This window comes from Podarcis muralis, chromosome 6 (assembly GCF_964188315.1).
Source record: "Podarcis muralis chromosome 6, rPodMur119.hap1.1, whole genome shotgun sequence".
In the NCBI taxonomy this organism is placed as follows: Eukaryota; Metazoa; Chordata; class Lepidosauria; order Squamata; family Lacertidae; genus Podarcis; species Podarcis muralis.
In genome coordinates, this window is record NC_135660.1 from 7,464,477 (window position 1) to 7,491,206 (window position 26,730).

The 26,730-nt window shown below is 48.2% G+C and overlaps 1 protein-coding gene and 1 non-coding gene across 24 annotated transcripts in view; both read left to right on the plus strand.

The window, feature by feature from the left end:
- The window catches only part of EIF4G1 (eukaryotic translation initiation factor 4 gamma 1), an 80,003-nt gene that overhangs the window by 30,943 nt on the left and 22,330 nt on the right, over positions 1–26,730 (plus strand). For 22 of the 23 annotated variants that reach the window (XM_077929695.1, XM_077929707.1, XM_077929709.1 and 19 more), the window contains 7 exons: positions 187–286; positions 8,036–8,136; positions 18,097–18,189; positions 19,136–19,202; positions 22,915–23,781; positions 24,676–24,761; positions 25,746–25,920. In XM_077929695.1, the coding sequence (XP_077785821.1) occupies positions 187–286; positions 8,036–8,136; positions 18,097–18,189; positions 19,136–19,202; positions 22,915–23,781; positions 24,676–24,761; positions 25,746–25,920 (1,489 nt within the window). Of the gene's footprint in view, positions 1–186; positions 287–8,035; positions 8,137–10,955; positions 11,282–18,096; positions 18,190–19,135; positions 19,203–22,914; positions 23,782–24,675; positions 24,762–25,745; positions 25,921–26,730 lie in introns of those variants that run through there. The other variant, XM_077929718.1, reaches the window with a different exon arrangement.
- Positions 25,998–26,074, plus strand: LOC114598227 (small nucleolar RNA SNORD66). Its single transcript, XR_003706985.1, has one exon. It is a non-coding gene; the product is annotated as a small nucleolar RNA SNORD66 (small nucleolar RNA).

Sequence of the window (26,730 nt, forward strand, 5' to 3'; positions counted from 1 at the left end):
TTATTCTTATTCTCTGTGTTTATTGCGGCCTTGCTTATGGCCTGCCGGTTCTGCTCCTCTTGATCTGGTGCACATTACTGGGGCATTACTGCAACCCCTGCCCCATTTGTGTCAAGTCTTCCTCCTCCAAGCTTAATCTCGGGAACTTACTTGCTACCCTTTTCTTCCTTTTCCTCTCTGACCCAGGGCCGCTCCACATACGTTGTTCCGACTCAGCAGTATCCTGTTCAGCCAGGTGCCCCCAGCTTTTACCCTGGAGCCAGCCCCACAGAATTTGGCACCTATGGTAAGGGGACGGGTATGACTGTCATTGTGTGGTGTGTGGGGGGGAGAGGAATATATCACTACATGTTCTGTTTGTAGCATTGCAGGGGGTTGAACTTCCAGTTCCATTGGGGTCCCTTCCAGTTTTAAGATCCTGTGATTTTGGTGGTGCTTAAAATTGCAGGGTGGGAGCAGCTTTTTCTTTGCCTGACTGAGCGCTGATGGCATGCAGTGTGTTTCTGCTCTTGATCCTGTTCTGCAAGTTCCATCTATGTACAAGACGTCTCTGGGCTCGAGTCACCTTTGCAGTTTTGCCTTGAGCCAGTGGCTTTACCTGCTGTGAAAGTGTGGAAGTCAACTGATGTTCTCCCTGCTTGATTAAGTTAGAATTCCTTTTGCCGCAGTCATTCTGTGTCACACACAGTCAAGAAAATCTGGGGTGGGGTGGCGTGGGGAGAGAGGATGTTGTGGGAGGGAGAGAAGTCTAGTTTGACTTAGCTCTTCAACTACAAAATGAAAGGAGGGTCTCAACTGCGGAAAGCCTCCAATTGAGCGTGGTTAAGAATTTACTTCTACACCACTGTTTGTTACCCAGGTTAGGGACCAACTCTTAAATAAAACACAGAACTAAGGGAACTAATTCAAGTCCTGCATCTAGGAGGGACCTTCAATAAAAAGTATTTATACTAAACATTTGGCCCAAAATTCTAGTTTTCTAGTTTTGCAAATTCACTGAATAGCAACCCAGTGTTCTGATTGGAAAATTAATATAAAGCTAGTTCAGTTACAGCCCGATTCCAAATTGCTTCTGTTCTTCCTGATTGTTGATTTGCACGTGTGTGTGTGTGTTTTCCAAGTGATTCTCCTCTGCCCCTCACTCCCTTCAGACTAGAATATGGAAGTGCAGGAGTATCTAATCACTGAGCAAAAGATGTTTTCAGAAGAGACTGGGGGAGTCCCATGTAGTTGGATTCTTACCTCTGGACTGCTAGCCTCTATTCCCTTTCTGTGTCTGTGCTGTGGAAATCTAGCTAAGAAACAAGCAAACTGAGTGGTGCAAGAGATTTTTGTTCCAGGAGGTTGAGCCTATGATTTTTGACAAGATTGTAGGCTGCGCACGATTGCAGGCTGTGCTCACTATCCCAATTAGTTGCAAGGTTAGACAAAGAGAGACGCTGTAGAAGGAGAGTATATTGGCTCAAGATTACACAGTAGATGCAGTTGCAAATAGGTGTGTCATTGTTCCACTTTCAGTAGGGGATGAGAATTAAGGGCCTTAAGAACAGGGTTCTGGGGAGGGCAGATGAGAACCTCCCTGTGTGTGTGTGTCAAAGAGACCTTTGCTAGTATGAAAGGAAAGGCTGCAGCATAGTTATTAAGGGATTGAGCTATGAGACAGCAAGTTGCCCTGTTCAGATGTCGTCTCAGCCATAAACTTGCCAGATAGCCAATAGCCTGAGGCAAGCTGCGGTTTTTTGCTGTCAGCCTCCCTGCCTTTTTACAGGGCAAGGGGGTAGACTAGTGGCCTACGTTAAAGGGCCATTGTAAGGATCGCTGAGATATAACATACATGAATTGATGTAAAAGTTCAGAAAACTCTTAGCACTTTCCCCATAAAAGCAGACTTAACTGTGAGATGATCAGGTCTGATGGAGTTCTGGACAGCACCATTTAAGATCACAAAAGGGTCTGAGCAAAGGGCTTTCTAGTCCAGCATTCTCTTGCCTACAGCTGCTTGCCAGATGCACCTTGGGAGTCTTATCAGCTGGTTATGAAGGCAGTGGCTTTCTCTTCCACAGTTGCCCCCCAGAAACTGGTATTCGTTGTATGCTGGCCCTGATACCAGGACTTGAAAGAGTGCAGGGTGGGGCGGGGGACAAAAGTACAAAGATTCACAAAATGTTTAGGGGTATGCGTACCCCCAGAAAAAAACTTCTGTATGTGCTAGTTCACACTACACACAGGGAGCTCTTTGCATTGGAAGCGTGTTTGAAAAATGTATGATCTTCCACTGCAATTTTGAAGCGGTGTTTATAGGAGCAGGCCACACGGAATTGGCACTACTACAGGTGCCGCAGAATACCCATTCCACATTTGTAAGAGCTCAGTCATTTAGTGTGGCAGCAGCTACGCTTTGGAACTCCCTGCGCTTTGACATCAAGCAGGTGACTTGACTTGACTCATTTTGGCGCCTGCTAAAAACCTCCTTGTTTAAACGAGCCTACTCAGGTGCTTAGAAAGTTGAGACAATTTTAATTTGCTTTAGTATTCTGTATGTTCTAAAATGCGTTTGCCTTTTTTCCTTGATTTTCTTGTTTTACCTTTATTGCTTGGGGGACTTTTGATTTTTCTTTTCTTTTTTTTACAATCAAGCAGTGTATAAATTTTATTAAATAAAGACATGTTTGATAAAGATAAACATAAGGGCGGGAGTTGCATGTACTGGAAGGAGGCCTAGTCTAAAACTGATCAATTTCCAGTTTAATTTCCTCTCGCCCTCTTGCTTTTTACTAGATGCACTGATTCTCACACTTCAAGGAAGGGAGCATGCAGTCCCAGTAATAAGATTTTTATTAAAGTTTTTCATACTACAGTAAGATAACAGTGTGTGTGTGTGTGTGTGTGTGAGAGAGAGAGAGAGAGAGAGAGAGAGAGAGAGAGAGAGAGAGAGAAGTAGAGCCTTAGCACTTGCTGGGGTGGCAGGCCTGTGTCTGGGCTGCATCACTTCAGACTGCATGTGTGGGCTCAGGTGATCAGATGTTTGTTCTTACAAGACGTTGCATGCATTTTTGGGGCTGGTGGGGGATTTCATTGTATGGACGATTGTTAAATCGTGGGAACCCTCACCTGCAGTCTGAAAATGTACAGCTGCTACCCAGGTTAGCTACCACAGCAAGAACTAGGCCAGAGAAGCAGGTAGCAATGTGAGAATAAGAAACACCACCACATGGGACTTCCCTGAGAGGCCTCCTGGTGGTACTGTTAAGAACACGGGTGGCCTTAAAATGTTCCACCACCCATCTGCTCACAAGATGGCTCAGCGGCCAGGGAGGATGGCAACTGTAGGCCAGCAGCACCTGTGTGAATGCTCTCAGTTTCTCCATTTCTGGTCTAGAAACTCGGGTGGGTGTTTGGTTAATTGCAAAGCAGAGATTATTGGGAGAGTCAGAGTGAGCAGGTAAGGATATATATTCAGAGCGAGGTGGAAGGGTGAAGCCTAACAGGGAGGAAGTGTTAAGCCAGCCCTGAGCTGCACATTCAAATAAATAAAAGAAAACATGCAGTGGAATGGCCGAAGAATGGAAAAATCCAGAGCCAAGCTCCCATGTCAATTTCCCAATTGCCAGCTTTGTTGGTGCAGATTTTCTTTCCAATCCCACTATTGCCTTAGGGATACTTAAAAGTCCTTAGGCAGCCACCCACCCGAATGGTTTGGTCCAGATTTCCTCTGCTGATTCTGGACCGATGGCCGCAGGGATGGGGAGCTTGTGGCCTTCCAGGTGTTGTTGGACTCCAACTCCCATCGGCCCCAGTCAGCATGGCTGACGATCAGGGATGATGGGAGTTGGAGTCCAGAAAATATCTGGATGGGCACACGTGTCCCCATTCATGGCGTAAGCCTGGGAGGTTCACACATTCGTCTCTTGTCTTGCTACCCCTAAATGTCACAGAAATGGGACATTTTTGAAGCCCGACTCCTGTTGGAAGTGATCCTGAGCTGCGAAACAATAGTTCTGATGGCAAACCGAGGCCGTGGTTGCCCTGGCAAGAGGGCGTGGGAAGCAATCTTGCATGACATTCCCTCAGAGTGACTGAGAACTGTGCACACTTGTTCTCTTCAACTCCCGTTTGGTCTCAATACTTTTATTTGCTTTGAAATAATTTAGCCCACGAAAATACAGTTCCAAGAGTGACTCGGCACTAGAGTGTTGGATCATGCAACCTGTGTGCTTGGGCAGGTTGGGTGCAGGATCCGTCTCGTCTCATCTCTAGGGGCCCCTCTCCTCTTCTCCTTTCTGGTGGGGTCAGTTTAATCTTTAACTGCCCAGCCAGTGGCTGCGCAGACTTTAGCCTCAGCCTGGCTTTGGATTGCTGCGGCAGCACAGTAAGAGAGCTGCGGGTTTGATAGGAGCCCCTGACCCAGTCACCCCTGAAGTGGCTTTTAGTCTTGCGTTTCCAAGCCACAATGGTGGGTGGGTTTGCGCATGCGCAGCAGGGGGAGACAACACATTCTCAGCTCTGCCTTGCACAGATTTGCTGCTGTTGGAGTACACACTCTCTCCTCACCACCCCAGGATTTAATATTTCCCCATAACTTCTGTCAAGTTGCCTTGAGTGTTTGGTCCTCCTCTTCCTCCCTCCCTCCTTCCCTTCCCCACATGGGGCTCACATGATCACTGAGCACTATTGCTATATTTAGCCTGGACCTGTCCCAGTCTGCTCCTGCAGACTCAGAAATGTGAGCTGAGGCCTCCATCCCATCCCAGTCCTGCATGTCATAGTTCTTTCAGTGCTGCAGAGGTTGCAAAAAAAACCCCCCTCCTGCCCACACCCTTTCCCGAAAGGTAGGTGCATTCAGCTTCTTCAGAGGTCTGAGTTGCAGCGGGTGTGCTGAGCCTGATATGCTGCCTGCTCCTATCCCATCCCTTCCGTGCAGAGTTGGGGCCTCTAGGAGAGAAGCTTGTGTGTTCAGGACCCCAATCTGACTCCTGTGCCTTGAGACCTGGAGAAGCAGGAAGCAGTTGATCAGTGCGCAGTTTCTCCTCTTCCAAGCCTGCGGTGATTGGAGGAGGTGAGCTTGATGGTCCTCTCCCCTGCTGCCCATCTCCCACAGGCACTGGCAGCTTCCCTTTCCAGGATCACTGCCTGCTTGGGCAGCCTCATGCCACGGCCGGCTTGCTGCGTGCTTCTGCGGCTGCTTGCTTCAGGGGTGACTGTCAGCTTGTGAAAGTGCCGCACTGCACTCCCCACCCATAAAGTTTATTAGGCCAGATGACTCAGCACAGGCAGAGGGCTGCTTCCATGTGCTCAGAACAGGCTAGACTAGTCAGTGCAGCAGCTCCTCTCTATGGTCTAGCACATGCAGGCAATGCGCAGGCTGCGGGGTTGGTGCTTAGGCGCACCTGTGGAACGTGGGGCATTCGGGGTGGAAACACCTTGACTATGGAGAGAGAGTCCCACAGGAGGTCTGGAAAGACACTTCCTCTGTAGTTCGTGATCATTTTTGCTTTGAATTTCTCCCACCCTTTAGAAATCCTTTGAATGCCTTCTTTTGTGCCTCCGCTGGTCCAGGCTACCTTAGCTCTGACGATATGCATCACACCTCAAGGGTTTCTTGCTCCCACCCCCAATCTTGTTCCTTCTGATACCTGATTCACTTTGGCCTGGTTATTGGAAGGACTGAGCCACAGTTGCCTTGCGGAAGGTGTGGGGAACCAGATGTTGCAGAACTACTGCTCATCTTAGCAAGCATGGCCAGTTGTCAGAAATGATGGGAGTTGTAGCTGAAGAACATCGGGGACGACGACGGGGGGACAAACGTCCTCCACACTAGGGCAGGGCAATATCTGGTTTTCAGCTTTGTGATATATCACCAGCTAAACATTGTGATATACTGATACATTACAATGTCTGAAATAAGGATGGAGCTATGTAAAGGCATTGGCTAGCTTCACAATTTTTACCACATTGTGATTTTTGCATAGCACACATGTACATATACCCACATACATCATGATTTACAGTATATTGCCAGGTCAAAAATTATGAAACCAATATCATGGCATGGGTTTGAAAATGGTTTTGGACACTATATTGATATATCACTCAGCCCTCCCCCATGCTGTGCTGCATTGCTTTGGTTCTGTTTGAGGAAACCACGGCAATTAAACTGCTTTTGAAGCTTCCCTTGTAGCACAGTTGTAAATCGGAACATTTTGTTCTGTTATTATTAATCAAGTTGGTAACCTTTTGGATGTGCAGGACAGCCAGGAAGTAAACACTAGCAGTGTCTGGTAGCTATGCCATCTGGAATCTAGGTTCCTCCCAACCCAGATTGCCTGGATTGCACACAGCTGTAAGGGTGCTCAATGCCTAAGGAAGTGTGGGGAACATGACAAGAATCCCTGTCCCTGTTTTATTTCCCCCCTTCTCTTCTCCATGGGCTCTGTCATACCACAATCGTTAAAGGCTGTCCTCCCATCATTTTGCCCAAGCTCTGGTCCAGGCATAGTCCAGTTTCATGGTTGTCTCCCCTGCCAAAGGCACTCTGTCCATCATTACACCTTAGCACCACATTTATCTTGGGGCTTTCTGTCTGCTCAACCCCAGAGGTCAACTAGGCGAAGCTTTTCCATTGCTTTCCTCACTTCGCATCAGCAGGTGAGATGTTTGGGAGAGCAACCTTGGAAATCCCTTGATAGTTCCTCTCAAGGCTTTGCTGCAAATGTCCATTGGGATTGGGTGGCCCACAGTTGAAATATCTCATTCTGCCAGGAAGATGTCTGTCTGGCAGATTTTGGGCGGCCAGAAAGAAAGTCCGTCTTCGTATGGTGCTTAATAACTTACGGATTTTTTTGCCACAAGCTGTAGGAGGTGAATCTGTCTGAAGTTGGCTATATGGTGCACCCTTTACTAGTTCTGTTATTTGTTTGCTCTGGTTTTTCATGTTTTCTACGTATTGATGTTTTAAAATGTGTCTTGGTGAGTTTTTAAAATGATGCAAACGGCAACTTTTCTCCTTTTGAGTTTGCTCTAGGGCAGGAATGGCGAACCTGGTGCCTCCCAGATGTTCAGAGCCAGCAGGGCCAGTGGTTGGGGATGATGGGAATTGTAGTTCAACAGCACCAGCAGAGGCCACATGTTCCACATCCCTGCTGTAGAACTTGTAATTCTCAGCACGATTGCTTCTCCACTCATTTCTAGAACTCCTTGCCCTCCCCTAGACTCTCTTACGTTTTGTCTCCCAGAGTCTTAGATTCAAAATAGTCTGCCCAATGGAGAGACTAGGTGGGTGCCATGCATGCTGGGTAGAAGATAAGGCCACGAAGCTTGGGAAGGTGGCTGGGGGAGGAGATGCCAAGAGACAGTCCCTGCTTCTGTACAGTCTTCCTAACTCTCTTGTTTGCTGCTCACAGAGAGAGTTGGGTTGGAAGGAAGTTTGGAGAAGAGCTGAGGAGGTGGCCCAGGGAATTCTGGGGACACGCAGTTCTAGACCACAGCCATACTTTCATTCCTCCCCTCCCCCCTCCATGCAACCAGGCAAACGAGGCCGCAGATTTAGGTAGTTACAGCTGAAGCTCTTCAGCATGCCTTAATTTAGGATGGGGCAGCCTCAAAGCAAGGGGTTGCCCCAGGTGGGGAAGTGGGGTGGCTTAGGGACGCTCAGGATCATGGAGAAAGAATGCTGAGGTGTCGCTTGCTGAACAAGTTGGTCTGGTTTTGACATTCCTGACCAGGTCTAGAGGCGAACATGCCACCCTTGAGCCTCCTGCCTCTTTTGGGAGTTCCTGCTGGGATATTCATTCTCTCTCTTCTTGTTCGTACGTGTGTGGAGGGGGAGCTGAGCAGTGACTTGCCCCAGTGCTAGTCGGGGGATTATTTCCCCCACTGAAAAAGGTGCTTGGCAACATCGCCTGATGGCTCTGCCCTGCGGTTCATTCCTTTAAGCTTGTGAGATGAGCTCAGGAACTACACCTGCAGATGCATCATTTGCCCCTTGGAATTCTGGGACAGCAGTTCCTTAACTTTCCTCCTTTTCTCCCCTCTCCAGCTGGTGCATATTACCCTGCCCAGAGTGTGCAGCAGTTCCCTGCTGCTCAGGTCATCATGAATCAGCAGCCACCGATCCCGCCAAAGCGAGAACGCAAGACGGTAAGATGGGAGTTGGGGGGTGGCCGCTGGGCATGAGTTAAAAGTTTATGTTGTACAGAGACTGCATTTTGTTGGGTGGTTGATGCCTCTCATATCCTACCCACCCTCTCATTCTACCTAGTCTTGGGTATGAGGCTGTTGAAAGAGAATCCCAGGCATTGTGGTTCTCCTGGAACCTAGGAATTTGATGCTGGCATCTAAAGTGCAAATTATAGACTTAGCCCGTGTCTGTGTGTTTATGTTCCAAGGGAAGTGGCTCAAAGTAAAGGTGAGCACAAGTATATGTGCCAGGCAATGGGATCTTGCATAGGTTTATTTAGAAGTAAGCTCCATTAAGGCCAATGAGACTTGGGCTCAAGTTGGGGCTCAGGGGCTTGTGGGCTTCAGCTTCAAGATAAGAGAGTTGAGCAGCTTCTGCAAAATTGATATGTTACCGCAGTTAAACAGAAAACACACACAGCCTGTAGCATTACTGAGTAGGGCTGGGTGATACCTGGTTTTCAACACTCTGATACATTACCAGCTAAACATCACGATATACTGACATACCACAATGTCTGAAATAAGGATGAAGCTGTGTAGAGGCATTGGCTGGCTTTGTGGTTTTTCCCGCATTGTGATTTTCGCATGGTGCATGCACACACACATATTGTGATTCCCAATATATTGCCAAGTGAAGAATTCTGATACTGATATCATGATACGGACTTAAAACCGGTTTGGGACAATATATCGATATATTGCCCAGCCTGATTACTGAGTTTATGAGGGCCAGTTGGATCTTCTAAAAGGAGAATGCTGGAGTTCAGGTGCCAGAAAAGAACTGTAGCTCAGTAGAATAGCATGTGGTTACAGCATCCTGGCAAATCCAGCTGAAAAGATTTCAACTAGCAGGTTTTGACCTGAGATTTGGAGAGCCGCTGCCAATCAGGATAAAAAGGTAAAGGGACCCCTGACCATTAGGTCCAGTCGTGAACGACTCTGGGGTTGTGGCGCTCATCTCGCTTTATTGGCCAAGGGAGCCGGCGTGGCCACCATGACTAAGCCACTTCTGGCGAACCAGAGCAGTGCACAGAAACGCTGTTACCTTCCCACTGGAGCGGTACCTATTTATCTACTTGCACTTTGATGTGCTTTCGAACTGCTAGGTTGGCTGGAGCAGGGACCGAGCAACAGGAGCTCACCCCGTCGTGGGGATTTGAACCGCCGACCTTCTGATCGGCAAGTCCTAGGCACCCACAGTGCCACCCGCGTCCCAATCAGGATAGGTGATGCCTATTTATATGGCTCAGTAAACTGACAGGGTCTGTGGCAGCATTTGATATGAGCCTACAGTGGTGCCTCGCAAGACGAACGCCTCGCAAAACGAAAAACTCGCAAGACGAAAGAGTTTTCCGTTTTTGAGTCGTTCCGCAAGACGAATTTCCCTATGGGCTTGCTTCGCAAGAAGAAAGCCCATAGGGAAATCTCCGGGGACCTCTTTTAAATGCTGGCGGTGGGGAGCAAAGCCTTTCACCCCCCTCCGGCCTTCAGAAGAGGTCCAGGAAGGCCGGCGGGGGCCGAAAGGCTTTGCTCCCCACCGCCAGCATTTTAAAAGCGGTCCGGGATAGCAGGGAATTGCGCTGCGCTTTCCCGCTATCCCGGACCGCTTTTAAAATGCTGGCCGTCGGGAGCAAAGCCTTTCGCCCACCGCCGGCCTTCAGAAGAGGTCCTGGACCTCTTCTGAAGGCCGGCAGGGGTCAAAAGTCTTTGCTCCCCCCCCCCGCCTGCCTTCCCGGGGCAGCGGAGACTTCTCCGCTGTCCCGGGGCGATCTTAAAATGCTGGCGGGCGGCAGCGAAGCCCTCCTGCCCCCAGAGCTTGCGGGGCGGGAGGTGGGGAGAAGGGCTTTTCTTCCCACCGCCAGCCTTCAGAACAGCCTTCTGAAGGCTGGCGGTGGGAAGAAAAGCCCTTGTCCCCCCCCCCCAGCCTTCAGAAGAGGTCGGGGGACAGACTGTCCCCGGACCTGGTCTGAAGGCGGTTTCCATAGGAACGCATTGATTGATTTTCAATGCATTCCTATGGGAAACCGTGCTTCGCAAGACGAAAAACTCGCAAGAAGAAAAAACTTGCGGAACGAATTAATTTCGTCTTGCGAGGCACCACTGTATCAGGAAGCCATTCCCTCTGCCAAGAAAATCCTTCTTCTAGAAGGGTGCGGTAGTTGGCCTTGGCTGTTTAAGTGGTAAGGACATCTACTTTGAGCCATTTTATGGTTTCCTCTATTCTCTAGGTTTAGCCCTGGCACTGGCAAGAGGTTTCCTGTCTCAGCCAGGGAACAAATCTAATTCCTGGTTGACTTTCTCTTGGTATCTGTCTCCCTCCCTAGGTGGAGTCATGGCTGGCATTTTGAAATCTATTATATTTTAGAAGTCTATCTAACCGTCCACACACACCCATTGCTGGGTTTTTGTGCAGTTATCTGAAGTTGCCTTCGTGCGGAGAGCTCGCTTTGCCTGTCCCCTGCCGTTGAATTCCTTGCAAAACTCATGGCGCCATAGGAAATATACAGCTACACTCACAGTTGGGTGCAAAAGACCTTCAGAATCTCTGTGAAGCCCGATGGAAAAGTGTAGCTGCTCACCTTTCCTCAATGGATTTTGTGTGTGTGGATTTGGCAGGGCAGGGGAGCAGGGCCCACCTCCGCATGCTCTTGTGTAATTTCCGGCCGAGGGGCATGTGGCAATCTGGGTCAGAGTTCAGCAGGGATCAGGAGTCCGGAATGCAGCTCGGCACAACGTTGAGAAATGGCAGGGGAGAGCAGGCTGGAGCTGTGCACAGGCTGAGGCTACAGCTAGGTGTGGCTGCACGCACCCTGGGCTGGTTATCCTCCATTACTTGTGTGGTATGCTTCTACACGGTCCATTTCCACCCTGTGCCAGTTAATGTCTCTGGAGAAGAATCGGGTGAGAAGAGCAAATGCATTGATTTCCTTTCTCCAAAGGAAGATCCCGGCTTAATAGTAGCTTTTGCAAGCGTCTCGCCCCTTCTCCCTGTGCTTCTGGATATCTTCTTTATGCCAAGCCAAGGTGATTGGTGACAAGGGGCGGGGCCTTCTCTGTAGTGACGCCCTCAGCACAGAACTCAGTCCCTAGACCAACCTCGCAGGTAAATCCTTACTTTCTCTGTTTAGGAGGATGTCAAAGGGGATTTTCTTCTGGCAGGTGTGTTGGGACGTGGCATGACCGTTTCTCTTTCTCTTTTTCCTTTTAATCGAAAACTTTTGAGCTTACCGTAGTCCTGCCTATCTAATGCTATTGCTTTAGGTAGTTTGGTGGCTATATGATGATGCACTTTCATCATGTTTTTGAAGTTTGGTTTATTTCAAGCTGCCTCTCTGGAGCCATAATAGCAGGGTGAATATTGCAGCAGCTATAAATAAAAAGATGCATTGCTGATGGGGGCTGTCAGCCATGCAGGGGCCACATCCGTGTCACTAGTACACCCACCTGGCGCCCTCTAGATGTTTTGTACTACAATTCCCATCAGCTCCAAACAGCATGGATGTGTAATGCTGAGGCTGATGGGAATTGTAGTCTCAAAACATCTAGAGGGCACCAGGTAGGCGAAGGCAGCACTAGCATTAATACTTGATATTTTATTATGTTTTTATATGTGTTGGAAGCCTCCCAGAATGACTGGGGCAACCCAGCCAGATGGGAGGGTTATAAATAATAATAAAAATTATTATAGCAGCATATGGGTGGGATTGGAGCTTGCTTATTCTTGGAGGACATCTTGCCTTCCTTCTCCATCACACATTGCACAGAACATAACAGGTAGACCTAGAGGCACAGACTGTGTGCATGTAACTACATGCGGCTCGCCCTGTTTCAAGAGATGCATTCCATATTCCTGGGGGGAGAGAGATGTCCTGTCGGAGGCGCACAGACCATAGACCCATCTGGGCTTTTCCTCCTGTAAAAGTTTTGGGGGAAGTGTTGTGCAAAATGCGGGGATCTTCTGAAAGTGTTCCACCCACCACCCCCCGTATTTTGCTAGTCATTGTAACTGTCTTGTGAATCCTAGTCAGGCAGGGTGTCCAACAAGCACCTGAGCTGTTTATAGCCACTAAGGAGGGGTTGTTAGAGCAGAGAGTTATGCTAGACACTTAAAATAGTAGCATTTGCGTGCAATGAGTTACGCCCGTGTAGGCGACCGGTTGTCGCGGCCTGTGTGCCTTGTGTTGACTGAGTCGGCTTTTCTTCCATCGGCTGGTGATGGTTGTGTTTATGGGGATGTGAATGCGAACTTCACTTCTGAGGCTGCATGATGTAGGCATGAAGCCCCTTTTTACGGGCTTTGGCAGCCGTTTCGCATTCATCAGTGAAGGTGGCAAAAGGGTGGGTCCCTCTCTCCCCATGTCATCCCTGCCTTCCAGTGTATACATATGTGTAGAGTCAAAGACCATCTTAGTTGGCTGCTGAGAAGCATTGTGTTTTGTATAAATCTCCTCTAGAACATGGATGTGGGAGCCTGAGACCTTCAAGAAGCAGCTGGACCACAATTTGTACCATTCCTGATGTTTGGGAGGGTTATTGCTCAGTTGAGAGGGCCATAAAGTAACTGAGACCATACCCTCCAACATTTCTCTGATGAAAATCGGGACATCCTAAGGACATTCTGGGATCAAATCAGAAACTGGGACGGCTTCTGTAAATCTGGAAATGTCCCTGGAAAATAGGGACACTAGGAGGGTCTGTGAGACCTGCCAGTCAGATAATGGTGGTGTAAGAACAGAGCCAGTAACAAAATGGAGGCAGAGGTTGGCATAGCCAGCTGGCAATTGGAAACGTAATTTTCTACTGATCTTCTCCTCTGATAGATCCTGCCATTCCCACCCCAACAGTTGTGGGGCAGCATACAAATGCCACTTAACAAATAACAAGCAAAATAACAAGCAACTTTTTTATTTTTGAGTAAGCAGATTTGATTGGTGTCAGCTTGGTGTAGCATCCATGTGCCTGGCATAGGTCACTGTGACTCTGTTGCAATGTTTCTCAAACTTTGATCCCCAGCTGTTGTTGGACTACAGCTCCCACAATCCCTAAGCACTGGTCCTGCTAATTAGGAATTATGGAAGTTGTAGAAACACTGCTCGCATTCAAGGCGTCCAACTTTGTGGCCATTGCTGCCTCCTGCAGCAGTGAATTCCGAAGGTTAACTATGTGTTGCAGGGAAAAGTACTTTATTTCATCTTGTCACAAATCTTCCAATGTTCAGATTCATTGGATGCCCCCAAGTTCTAGTATTTTATGCCCTTACCTTACTCAGCTTTTCTCTAAACCAAAAACAAACAAACAGAAACAACAACAACAAAAACCCACAAACCAAAACCCAGCTTTCCTCCCAGGGGCGTATGTTTGGTTGCCCTTTCCCAAATCTTTCCCAGCTCACCTTTTTGAAGCAAGGTGACAAGAACTGTACACAGTATTCAAAGTGTGGCTGTGCTGTAGGTTGGTAGAACGACGTTATAATATCAGCAGATTTATTTTCCTTTGTTTATGATCCCTGTCTTTTTTTTTTTACCAATATTTTTTATTAATTTCCATCAAGAAAAATACATATCGCACCACATTACAACTTAACAAATTTTCTCATTTTTGGACTTCCTTCAGCCTCTCTGACAATCGTGCGAATTAGACTTTTTAATTACACATTTCCTAAATTTTCTATTGCCTTTTAACATACCCTTCCACACCTATTTTTCTTTCTTACAATATTTCTTAGGTTTTTACAGAACGTCTTGTTTATGATCCCTGTCAATGCATTTTTCACAAGTTGCCACATGCTGGGTCAGCTAACCACCACAAACCAAGTGTCTCTTTGTTGGTCAGTTGCTGCCAGTTCAGATGCTGCATGCATATTTGAAATTTAGATATTTTGCCCCGAAATATCTCTTGTCGCCTCCCACCTCACCTCAGCTGACCCCTTATAAATGCTGGGTGCATTACTGTTAGGGTCTCTTTACGGACAGAGTCTGGGTTGCAGCCATCGGTTGAAGGAGCAGGAGAAAAACCGGCCCATTTAATCTTTCGTCAGCTCCTCTGCGATCATTGAAAGGGTGTCTGAAGTGCCTCATTCATGTTGAGTCATCGGGAGTGCCATGCCCTGGTGTGAATTTGGCACATTGATGCTGCAGCCAAGAGTGTGCGCTCATTCAGAATCCAACTTGATTGTGTGTGTTTTTTTAATTACTGTTTTATGTGTTAACTTCCTGGAGCTCTCTGTTGTTGCAAGTTGGGAAAATATCGCCATGGCACAGACTGCAGGGGAAACGGGATCCTGTGTTGTCCAGGGCAAATGGACAGTCTGTCCTTAGTAGGCCAAAGTCCCTCCCCTGTACTTCCGGATGTTCCGTTCTACCAGAGGGAGATAATTCACTGCACGTAACCACTTGCTTTGTGGGGAACTGTGCATTACTCTTGTGGCAAGGTGCCATTATCATTTGCAAGGCATCATCAGTGCTGCTGCCGAACTCTACACAGTGAATTAAACAAGCTGGTCCCTGCCCTAAGAAGACCGCAATTTAATTTCCAAGAGTGGAGCAGAAACAAGCAGGAAAGGTGAAGGCAGCGTTAGAAACTCGAATGTATAAGCTAATTGCCGAATGGCATTGTAAACCTGGGTTACGGAATGTCTAGGAGCTATTTTCCCCCGATGGAATTTTTTATTATTCATTTCATTTATATAATGCTTTATATTTTAAAGGGGAATAAATCTCAAAGTGGTTTCAGCTCACTAAAGCATCAAATAAAACCAGAATAAAACAAATTGGAAGTTTTAGGAATAATATTTCAGATCCTTTTCTAAGGGACATTTTGCTTTCCCCATATTTATTCACCTGCTTAATTGGATATCACTGCCCCATGGCAGAAAAACTATAGGAAGCCAGTGTGGTGTCTTCCTAGGACCTGTGAGAAATCAAATCCCCACTCAGGAAGCTCACTAGTTGACTTAGGGCCAGTCACAGCCTTCTAACCTACATCACAGGGTTGTTGTAGGGATTAACTGAGGAAGGAGGAGAACCATGTGGGATATAAAGGCAATGAATAAGCCCTTCTGCTTGCCTGCTTAAGAAAGATGGGGGGGGGGGCAGCCAGATGGATGATGTCACAGTCACCAATCTGGCATCCAGAGATCTCCATGTGGTTGCGACTGGACCTGTGCCAGTTGCAAAATGCGCCTGGCTAATGTCTAACACTGGGTAAAGGTTAACAGGAATAAATGCCAGCTGCTGCAGGCACATCAAGGCAGGCTTCGTTTTGGTTGGAGACCTCACAGGAGGGGAAGGTTTTGTAAATTGAGGGGGGGGGGGAGAGAGATGGTACTACAACTGTGTACAGCAATGTCCCCATTTTGGCCTAAAGTTGCATCCTTTTGTACATGTAGTTAGAAATAACAGTTGGTGCACCCTGGCTCCCTCACAGAAAAGGTATTTTTATTTTTCTGCATGGGAGCTACTAATTTCCCACCCCTCTTCCCTGAGCCTTAACAGACCTTTGGTTCATATGAAGCCTAAGTGACCGTCTTCCTACTGCGCTGAACCATTAGTAAACCAAACTCTGTTGTTTCCATTGTTGTCATTGTCATCTGTCTGTTTTGAGAGAGAATGGAGTATGCCTTCGGGAGTGAAGTCAAGCCATTGCATTAGCCTCTCTAAAGTGACCTCACTGGGGTTCAGACTGTGGGCAGTGTGTATGGAGGTCCTGGGCTGCCCGGGCGACAAGACCCTTCCCCCCTTTGGCCTCACTGATGTGGTCCAAAGGAAAGCAGAGCAATACGTTTGGCACCAGCTTGGTTGCAGGAAGGAGGCATACCAGGCACCACTCAACTGCCTTAGGGACTCCACTCTGGATTTGTGTAGGGTTTATTCCGTAGCTTTTTCTTCTCCTGAAGATACCCTGCAAGGCAGCAGAGGTTTAAGACCAGTTGTCCTTCTCCTAGAGGGTCTACCTTCTCAGGTGGATGAGTTCTTGTCTACTTTATCTGGTAGTGGCTGCTCAGCCTTGCTTTCTGAGGTGCAAAGGGCAGAACTTGTGAGGCTTGTGCATGTAGAACAAAGGTGGTTAAGCTCTGGGTCTCCAGGTGTTGGAATCTCAATTCCCATTAGCCCCCATCACCATGGCCAGTAGTCAGGGATGTTGGGAGCTGGAGTCAAACAACATCTGGAGGAATGAAGGCCCCCCCCCCCCCCCGATCTGAAGCATTTTCTCTAGCTGTGAACTATGGCACATTTTTAGCAGCTTCAGCACTGACTGAGCCTATGGGCTTGTGATGCTTCTGCGAATATACTCATAGCCACAAGAGGGAAGTATATGGATGCAACCCAAGAGTATTACGTAGCTGCTGCATCTAAGGGCAGAGCTAGCCAATGAGTGTGCACCTTTCTCAGAGCATTGTGACATGACTCAGGTCACGTCAGAATGCATGGACTGTCCTATTGGGAAAGGGGTGTGGAGGGTGGGGGGCGCTGCCGCATTGGGGAGAGGGCAGAGGGGGAAGGGCCCATGTCTTGTTCTCCCCCAGTGCTCCATTTTGCTGCTCTGGGTTGCCTCTGCCTTGGCTGCAAGCTCAGGCCACTCTGGAAGAGGGGCTAGTGCCCAAGCCTTGCCCTTGCTCAGCTGCTGTGTCCAGAGCTGCCAAACAGAGCTTGCTTATGACCTCATCAGCTGCTGCTAAGGACCTGTCTTCCCTTTGCTCCCTCCAGCAGCCACCCACCCTGGGCGCTCAGGGCCAGGAGGAGGAGCCGGCTTCCTCCTGGCCTCAGCCCTGTGGTCGGGAGGTCGGAAGGGATATGCGCCAATCTTTGAACGGCATGGCAGCTGGCTTTAGCGAAGTTGCCCCCCTGATATGGGTGGTCTGAGGTCCTTGCCACGCACGAGTTTTTGCAGGGTGACTTTAGGCCTCCGCGTTGACCTCTGGAAGCTGGACTGACCCTTTTCTGTCTCTCTGCCTTTGAGGTTCCCTGCACCTGCGAGGTTTTGGATGGGCCAGGGATCTATAAGGTGTGAAGTTGGCTACAAACTCTGAGATTAGACAAATAGGTGGAGGTTTACATCCGAGTGTCATTTAACAAAGCTTAATGGATGCTCAGCGGCAACGTATCTCCGAGTACCAGATGCTGGGGTCAAAGAAACTGAAAAATTAAAGCTAGGAGCTAAATGGCACCTTAAACCTAAGTTATGGGCACAACAAGTCTAGACGCACTTTTTTATAAAAAGAATACAAGGCTGAAAATGAATGAACTGCAGCTAAAATATTATGTTCATTTTCACACCCCTAATATTCTTAAGAGGGTCTCATCACCAGTATTCAGAGAGTAGCTGGAAGTGGGGAGGCAGAAAAAGGTCCTCCGTTCCTTTCCACTCTGCAGTTTTAATATGAAATCTTAGGCCTAGAGCTTAGAAACTGCTCGCGTTAATGAAATTCCCTGTCGCAAAATGCTGCTAGAGTAATGGGCGTTTCAAACACTGACAACAGGAGATGGTCATCAGCTGCTTAGGAGCTTCCATTGGCCAGTCTTGGAAGCAGAATTCGATGGAGCTCTGTCTGATCTTGCAAGGCAGGAGGCTGCTGCCTTCATGTCCTGCATGTGAGCTGCCTGGCCCTGTTGGAAACAGGAAATAGAACGAGGTAGACAAGGTTTTTTTGATCCAGCACAGGACAGTTATTTTACGTTGTTAACCTAGTTGTGTGCATTGCGTGGGTGTGCTGGGCCAGACCATGCACTCGACTCCAAAATGAATTGTAGATGTCCTTCTGGGGTTACCTTGAGGGTGGGGAACCAGGCATGGTTTGGCAGTCATTAGCGCCTTAGGAAAGTGACAGTGGAATGCCCCTCTCTCCAGCAGCAGAACATACACAATCTTTATACTTACAGTGCTAACAGCAAGTGCGTCTTTTTTCTTCCTGTCTGGCAGATCCGAATACGAGATCCAAATCAAGGCGGCAAGGATATCACAGAGGAAATAATGTCTGGCGCTAGAACTTCCTCTACCCCCACTCCTCCACAGGTAATGTTGATCTGCTTTTTTAGCTTTATTCCTCTTCATCTGCCCTGGGAAGGCATGTAAGAAGCAACAAATCTGGGGCCAGTTCACGCGGCCAATTTCCTCTGCAGGTGAGCAGTTCTGGCCCCCTCCTCAGAGTGAAGTTTGTGCAGGAAGAGGATGTGAACACGTTCGCACACAGCCTTCGCGATTCCTGTGATTGTGGCGGCTGGCGGCGGGGGGAATTGCTGCAAGCACAGAAAGCAGCTACCGGCCATTCCCAGTACATGCTGGTTCATGCCAGTATTTCCACAGACAAACAAAGTTTATATGCCGTTTGATTGTAAGGAGAACTCCAAGCATACCAAACGATCGTCTACCAAACGATCTAAAGCTAATTTTGAATCTCATACGTAACTAGTCTCTCTCATGAATGCAACCACAGTGCCTTGGAAATCTTTTCTGAAGGAGGGATGGGAATAATTTTGTCTCCTGGAATTGCAGAAATGAATTCCACAAGCTATATTTGTAGAGGTGTTGGGTCTTGCGTTAGAGGGTCTCTCTGCGTTAACTGGGTTGCATTGCGTTAAGAAAACGTGACATATCTATATCTGAACTCAGTTTTTTAAGACTCCTTTCCTTAGAAGAAAACAAGGTCATGGCACAGTGATAATGGCACAAGCCATTTATTTATTTCCATCTCTTTATATATGTCAGTCTTTCATCTATTTGATGAAATGTGGAAATCTATGTATCAGTTCTGAGCTGATATTTGAGAAAGATATAATTGGGAAGGGGAAAGGGAAACTTCAATAATTCAACCCCTCAGTTTTGCGGGAAAGGCTTTGCAGCTAACGCTTTACACTGGAACCGAAACTTAAGCTAAAATATAGTCAGTTGAAGCAAACTTGGGCAGGTAATCCTATAATAAAATTGTTCTACTTTTTGTCGCCCCTCCCCTCTCTTACAGGCTGGAAGTGGTCCAGAACCACAAGCCAACGGAGAGACATCACATGTAGCAGTTATTGTCCGGCCAGGTATGAAATCCAATTCAGGGTTTGGGTTTGGCTAAATCAGACAAAGGGAATGCTGAGGTTTCTCTTTCTGTGTGTGTCTCTCTGTCCCACTAATGTGAGGTGGACAGAATGAGTGGTCATGCGGGGGGGGGGGGGGGCAGTTTCAGTTTGCTTTCAGCCCAGATAAGACAACCTGAGGTCCAGCCTCATTTAACGTGGCTCCCAGCACCACCTGAAGCTTCCTTCCTCTGTTAGAATGCCTTCCTGTTTTGTTTCCTTCTGATTTTCCGCTTTTTAAATATGCTTTACTCTGTTTGTGTGCGACTTTATAATAAGGTGAAGGGGAACTATTTCATCTATTAGTTTTGCTTGTTCATTTTTTACTCTTTTCCTGATTTGGATGGCTTGGAGGGTAGGTAAAGTTTGTCTGAGAGCAAAATTGGTCACCTGCCATTAATGCCTTGCCTTATCTATAGCACACTAAAGTCAGAAAACAATTATTTTCACTTGCTTTTCCAGAACGGTAGCTGTATTGGTCTTATAAAATAATAATCTTCCTGCATAATTGTTTTGAGAGTAACTCCATCAAACCCAGCAGAGTTTATGTCTGAGCTGACCTGTATAGGATTAGGAATTCTCATCTGAGGTGGCTGTAATGAAATTTTGAAGCGGGGCAGATTTGTCGGCCGCATTGAGCTACATTTATTATGCAGCATAGCCTGATGCATGAAAAGTGCTTCCTTAGCACATTTCCTACAGGTGGCTAAATTCAGCTTTTTCTTTGGGTATATAATTTTGATGCCATGCTGGACTGATGCCAAATGGCATTCAGTTTTCAGACCGGCATCTGAGAAAAGCGGAGCTTAAAATGTACATCTTTGAATCTTGGCAGACGGCCTCAGAAACGATAACTGTGCAGTTGGCCCGACAGCTGGTTCTTTGAGAACCTTCCTGGCTCTGCCAATTTTGTTCTGCTTCTGTGATGGAATTATTCAAGGTTTTGAAAAATCTAAGCATCATCCGTTCGTTTGGCCAGCCAGAGGGGCCTGCCTTAAACCGAGCAAATGCTCTCGCGTGGTCCCATTTGCACCATTAGCAAATTAAATCTTTTAACTCTGTGTGCAAGAGTCTGTGTTTTGCTGTTGCCCTCCTGGTGTTCTTGGGCTGCAGTTCCTAATAATCTCTGAACGTGGGCTGTGCTGGCTAGGACTGATGACAGCTCGAGTCCCAACAGCAATGCAAGCGTCACTTCTTCCCTGTCCTTTGCACACCCCTTTCAGCAATTACAGAAGTCAAATGTGGATTCACAGCAGATGTAGATATCTCCATAGGTACTGAGTTCATTGCAAAAATGAGTAAATCAGTCACTGAGCAAGTTCAACATTGAAGCCAGTACTGCACAGCCATACCTCGGCTCCCGGACACCTTGGGAGTCAAACTTTCCGGCTCCTGAACGTTCTTTTGGAGGCTGAATGTCTGACGGGGCTTCCGATTGGCTGTAGGAGCTTCCTGCAGCCAATCAGAAGCCGTGCTTCGGAAGTTGACTGTTTCGGAAGTCAAATGGACTTCTGGAACGGATTCTGTTAGACTTCTGAGGTACAACTGTACTCTGTTCCTAAGAGTCATTTACACTTTCGAGCCTGTCACTGAATTAGTTCATTCAGAGTCTTGCCTTACTTAGCAGAAAACCCTTCTGGTTTGGAATTGTGCAGGCTGTTCCTTCGGATGAAGATACCCATGATTAGAGCTACAAATTAAAAATAATAACAACAGCAACAATAACAATAATATTCAGGGACTTAAGCTCACTGTCCACCTTCTAGCAGCACTGAAAGCTTTAATTGTCCTTAATCAGTAGGCCAAGCAATTAATCATTGTGCGTTGATGATCTTTGAGGCTGGAATTTCATGATACAGTTCTTTGTGTGTTGGGGCTGAAGCAGCAGCCAATGTGGTGGCCAGTAGATGTCATTGGACTACAACTCCCATCCCGCCCAGCCAGGCATGGTCAGTGTTCAGGAATGATGGGATTCGCAGTCCAGCAGTTACACATTGGCTAAACCTGGGATAGAGGGTTATCGTACATCAGCACTGGGGAAGTTGTGGCCTTTCATGTGTTGCTAGACTCCCAGCCACTGCCATCCCTGGCCATGCTGATCGGGGCTGAGGAGCATTGTAGTCCGAAAACATCTATAGGGTTGGAGAGTTCCCATCCCTCACTTAGCACCTTCCATCAAGATCTCAAAAAATAGCTCACAGTTTTGCCAGGTAATGGCCTCAGATGCTCTGTTCTGGGCACTAGGAGGCAGGATCTTTCAACAGAAGAGTAGATGGGTTTGAGTATGAGCTTCGATCCTTAGGACCAGGTGCATCTTGCTGTTTTAGGAGGCCAGAGGTTGATTTTGCTTTTGTTTCTTTCTTGATTTCCATATTTCAAACCAAGTCATCAGTAGAACTCCACCCCTTGCCCCAAAATCCCTTCCTTAATATGCAGCTGTTGTGCAATCCAATTATTTTGCCATTTTCAGTGTGCTCCCTTCCAGTTGTAAATTGTGACTAAGCCAGGGTTTTTTGCAGCTTCACATACAAGACCTTTATTAATTATGCACATTTATTACCTGTAAAACGTCCCAGGGCAGGTTGCATAACAAATGCAGTTTATAGATCAGTGATTCTCACACTTGTGTCCCCAGCTGTTGTTGGACTACAGTGGTACCTCGGGTTAAGAACTTAATTTGTTCAGGAGGTCCGTTCTTAACCTGAAACTGTTCTTAACCTGAGGTAACACTTTAGCTAATGGGGCCTCCCGTTGCTGCCATGCTGCCACCGCATGATTTCTGTTCTCATCCTGAAGCAAAGCTCTTAACCCAAGGTACTATTTCTGGGTTAGCGGAGTCTGTAACCTGAAGTGTCTGTAACCCAAGGTACCTCTGTATAGTATTTGTAGTTGTGTTTGCAGAGCATAAGATCTCAGATGAACCCACCACAGGAAAGATGCCTCCTGGTTGCTCAGGGGGGAAAGTAGGGGGAAACCACAGGGGGGTTTTAGGACTAGAAAATAAATGAAAATCAGTAAAAGTGCACTAAAGCGGAGGGGAAAACAACCACTTTTTAGGGCATATGGGATTCTTGTCACCTGGTGTCCATATAACTCACTTAATGATAGCAGCTGTGATTTTACTCATTGGCTAGAAACATTGACAGGTGGAAACAGCCAGGTTGGCTCATTTCACACAGATCGCCTAGAAAGGTACTTACAGAGTTGACTTCCTGGCTTTCTTACTTTCTAGGAGGGCTAGAGAAGTACTTTTTTGAAAAATGAAGGCTTAGCATCCGGGGGCCCTGCCTGGGTGGACCAGTGAAGGCCTTCATGGGTGCCAAGTTGGAGACCCCTGGCCTGAATAGAGTCGTATATAGGGATTTGCTGGAGCCAAGGCCCTGGTTCGGCCACAGTCCTATGGTGTGTGGAACGCTTCAAAAAAGAAATCTTCCTTTCTTCAGAATTGGTTATTTGCCTCTTTGTTTAAAGAGCAACTTTACGGGTCCAGAAAAGTTGCTGTGAGCAGATAAAAGTTCCCCCTGGGAAGTTTTTCTCCTTATGTGTGACCAGCCACGTGCTTCTTTACAGGCCCGTCTTGTGGTTTCTGTTGCCCTCCCAGGTGTTAGAAACATTCCTTTCCCCATTCACCTAAGCGCTAAATGCTGCCTTCTCTTCCTCTTGTTTCTGCACGCAGACGATCGTCCCAAGGCTGGCCCAGTAGTAACTAAACCTGTTTCCTTGGAGGCGAGCAAATCGGCTTCCCCGTCTCCCCCTCCGCCGCTCATAGCAGAGGCCGAGGCCGTGCTGCCAGTCGTGCCGCTGGTGCGCCCAGGGAGCCCCATTGCAGTGGACACTACAGAGGAGCCGCCTGAGGTCCCCGCCGATATATTTGAACCCGTTAGCGCCACCACTACAGTGCCAGGGGGGCCCGTGCTCCCCCAGGAAGCCCCCGTCTTGGACACAGAGTCACAGGAGGAGGCTGCTGCTAGCCCAGTTTTGGAGCCTCCCCCCCAGCCGGTTCCTGCAGAAATGCCGGTGGCCGAAGAGACGGTGCCGGCGGAGACAGTGACTGCCCAGCAGGAGACCCCTCAGCCAGAGGAACCGCTTCCTGCGGCTCCGCCAGGGGCTCCCCCGACCCCACCACCTTCCCTGGAGGAGGTATCTGAGGGGGCTGTGGAGTCTAACGGGGTGCTGGAGGAGGAGACGCCAGAGCCCGTGCCCAAGGCTGCCACGTGCCAGCCAGATTCCGCCGTGGAGTCCCCCATCGCTCAGCCGGAGGAGCTGGCAGCGATGTCCCTGGATACCCCAGGGAAGCTGGCAGCCGAAGAATCCGAGGATCAGCCCGAGTCGGACATGAGCCCCATCTCCGAGCCCGAGGAGGTGAAAGCCGAGGAGCCCCTGGCCCCACTGGCCACACCTCCTGCCGAAGAGGAGGAGGAGGAGCCGGAGGAGGAGGAGGAGGAGGAAGAAGAGGAGGAATGTGAGGAGCCGGCCGAGACCGCAGAGCAGAGCACCCAGCCAGCAGCTGCGCCCTTGGAGGCCGCAGAGGTGGCCACACAAGGTGAGTGCGGCATTTCAGAAGGAGCCCAGTGGGAAAATGCAAGCAAATCTCCATCTGTGAGATGGGGAGGTCAGTGGTGTGCAGCAAGCCTTGACTGCTTGTTTGTAGCTCTTCAGTGCAGCTTTCTTCCTTTAGGAATCAGCTTTGGTTTTTCCCAGAGAGAGAGGGCCGTGTTTAGTAGCCAGCTCTCTGTAGCTCTTTCTCTCCAGAAATTCCTTTTGAGTCAGTCAATCTGTGGCCCTAGGTAGTAAAAAAAAAGTCTGGTTGGTGGATTATGGATTTTTGTCTGCATTTAGATGGCAGTGAAATGGGAACAAAAAACCCTAGGCTCCCAATAACTAGGTGTGAGCTTGTTCTGTGTTCCCTGTTGAACCGTGTGTCCTTTGGGAAGAGACCCACGTTCTTTTCAGGAACCTTCAAAGGGCACCAGCAATCAGTTCCAGAATGCCATTCTCTGGTTAGGTTCATTGTATTGGTGGGAAAACAGCAAAGGCTGTTGGGTTGTAGTTTCAGTACATTTAAAGGACCTGGAGTCTCCTGGAGCGTTTTCTCCTCGGCTTCTTTGGAGCCTTCTGCCTTTGATGATGCCTTGGTTTGTCCCAGCCGTATTATTCTAGGATTCTTTCCTACCAACAGCATAGCATGTCTGCATGTGGCAAAGAAGCCAGGACATTTACCTGGCAGGTAACAGCAAACGTGTTTTGTCACAAGCGTTAACATCCCGCAGCAAATCACTTAATTTGCTTCGTAAGATTAATTGGAACTTGTTCTGTGTTAACCTCCTCCCGCCGCCACCTTGGAGCAGTGGTGACTGTCACTGTGGCAGGGGCTGCTCTCCTGTGAGTCCCTGGCTAGTGTGGCTCATCCTCCCCAACCCTCTTTGCAACTCTCTAGTGGCTGTATCGGTGCCAAAGAAGAAGCGGAAGATGAAGGACCTAAACAAGAAGGAAGCTGTTGGAGACCTGCTGGATGCATTCAAGGTGGGTGGCCCCCACGGTTTAGTCAGGAGCTGAGAAACATAGCCTGATCCATTACCCAGAGTCACCTAGCTGGGTACCACTTCTTCCCATCACTGACTATATGCTGCAGGTTAAAATAGTTTGACGATTCTTCCCCCTGCAATCCCATGGAATCCTGGGGAACTGTTAACTCTGCAAGCAGCAGCATCAGTCTTGCACAGATAATACTTAAATATGTGGATTGTGAACTATGGCTTGGGGCAGGTGGCACTGTGGAATCATAGAATTGTAGTGTTGGAAGGGACCCCTGAGGATTGCAGTCCCCTGCAATGCAGGAATCTTGCCCACAGGTGGGCTCAAACCTGCTTAGCACTCTGTCCCACTGTACCAAGTAATAAGGAGTGAAGGGTGGATTCTGCAACGTGACCCTGAATAGCACAGATTGGCATAGCCTTAAGATTTCAGCACCTTGAAAACCTCTTGTTCAAAAGGCTGCTAAGGAGGGCTTGAGGCCCTGCTGGTCAGTACCCAGTGGAATCTCCAAATCCTGGCAGTGGGTGCAGAGCAGAGTGATCAGGGAGAAGAGGTTTAAGTTGAACTGATTTATTCCCCCCTACCCCTAAAAAGTGGTTTCTCCCAAAGGAAATCCATCAACATTCCACATGGAATAGGCTGTGCTCATCTTCGTTGATCACTTCAACATGCATGTTGGCTGCAAACTAATACAGTAATTTGAAGAAATGTATATACAAGACTGCAAATGGGTTTACACTTCCCCATTGTTATTTATATATCCCTTTTGGGTTGTTACTTAAAACTCTCTTTGTTCTCCTTTTCTTGCTTAATCACCGTAATTGTAATTTTGTCACAACAACTACCTCCTTAGCTGTGATAAACTATTATGGCACCACAAATAAGCCATTGACAGTAAAATGATTCCTTCACTGGAGCTCAGAGCTGCAGCTTTTGCTTTATTCTTGAGATCTTCTCTGCTTGCCCTCTTAGCCCAGTGAGGGTGGCTCAGAGATAGAGAACAAGCCCCCCGTGCCAGCCCCAGAGCCCGAGGAGCCTGCCCCCGTTCGCTCCCAGGAGGAGCCCGATGAGACGTGGGAAGAGAAAGAGGATAAGCTAGACCCTGAGAAGGTCAAGCAGGCTGACCAGAAGTACAGCTACACAGCAGGTGAGGCTCGTGCCAAATGACTTTCTCTGTTCTACCTCCCCCCCCCCCCCCGCCCCCCGGCTGCTACCTATTGGAGCCTTCTGTGATGATCTCGTTTTTGAGCCATCGTGTCTGGGCCACTGACACACTGTGATGGAGCTGAGCATCTGAGCAGGCTTGTGACTGCTGGCTTGTCTTGGGCTGTTGGGGAAAGGCTTTGCAGGAATTCCCCTCCACTGGGTGTCCAGTCACTTCAGTATTAAGCAATAGTTGCTCTCAGCAGGGGCCGAATCACTCATGCCCCTTTCGTGCTAAGTCACTGTGTTTACAGAAGCCTCTCTCTGACAGTAATGGTTCCAGCAGCAGGCACAGGCACTCGTGGCTATGCAGCCCCCTGCTAATTCACAGCTAGCCGCTCCCCTGCAGAGCAGCCCCCAGCTTTTCCTTCCTGAAGAGATCATGCAAATAACTGGGTGGTTTGTTCCTTTCGCTTTGTACTAGAATGGGACGGACGGAGATGCAGATCACCAGCACACAGAAATAGCTGCAGCTCTTACACTGACTTGCTTGTTTTCTCTGGCAAGGAAGAGCTGGGTCTGCTTGGAAACTGAAGTGCAGTGCCTTTGAACTAGCTCTTTGCTAATTATGTAGGATGAGATGTGAGCCAGAAGACCTTGGAAGGCATGTGCTGACTCTTGGATCCAGAAGCAAGCATGGGCACAGAGAGCACCCCCTCTCCCCCCTTCACCTTTTGCATGCAAATGTTGCAGTATCTTTAAGAGCTTAATCTTAAAACAACAGCAGTTCTGCAAAGTTACTGAATGGGAGGAA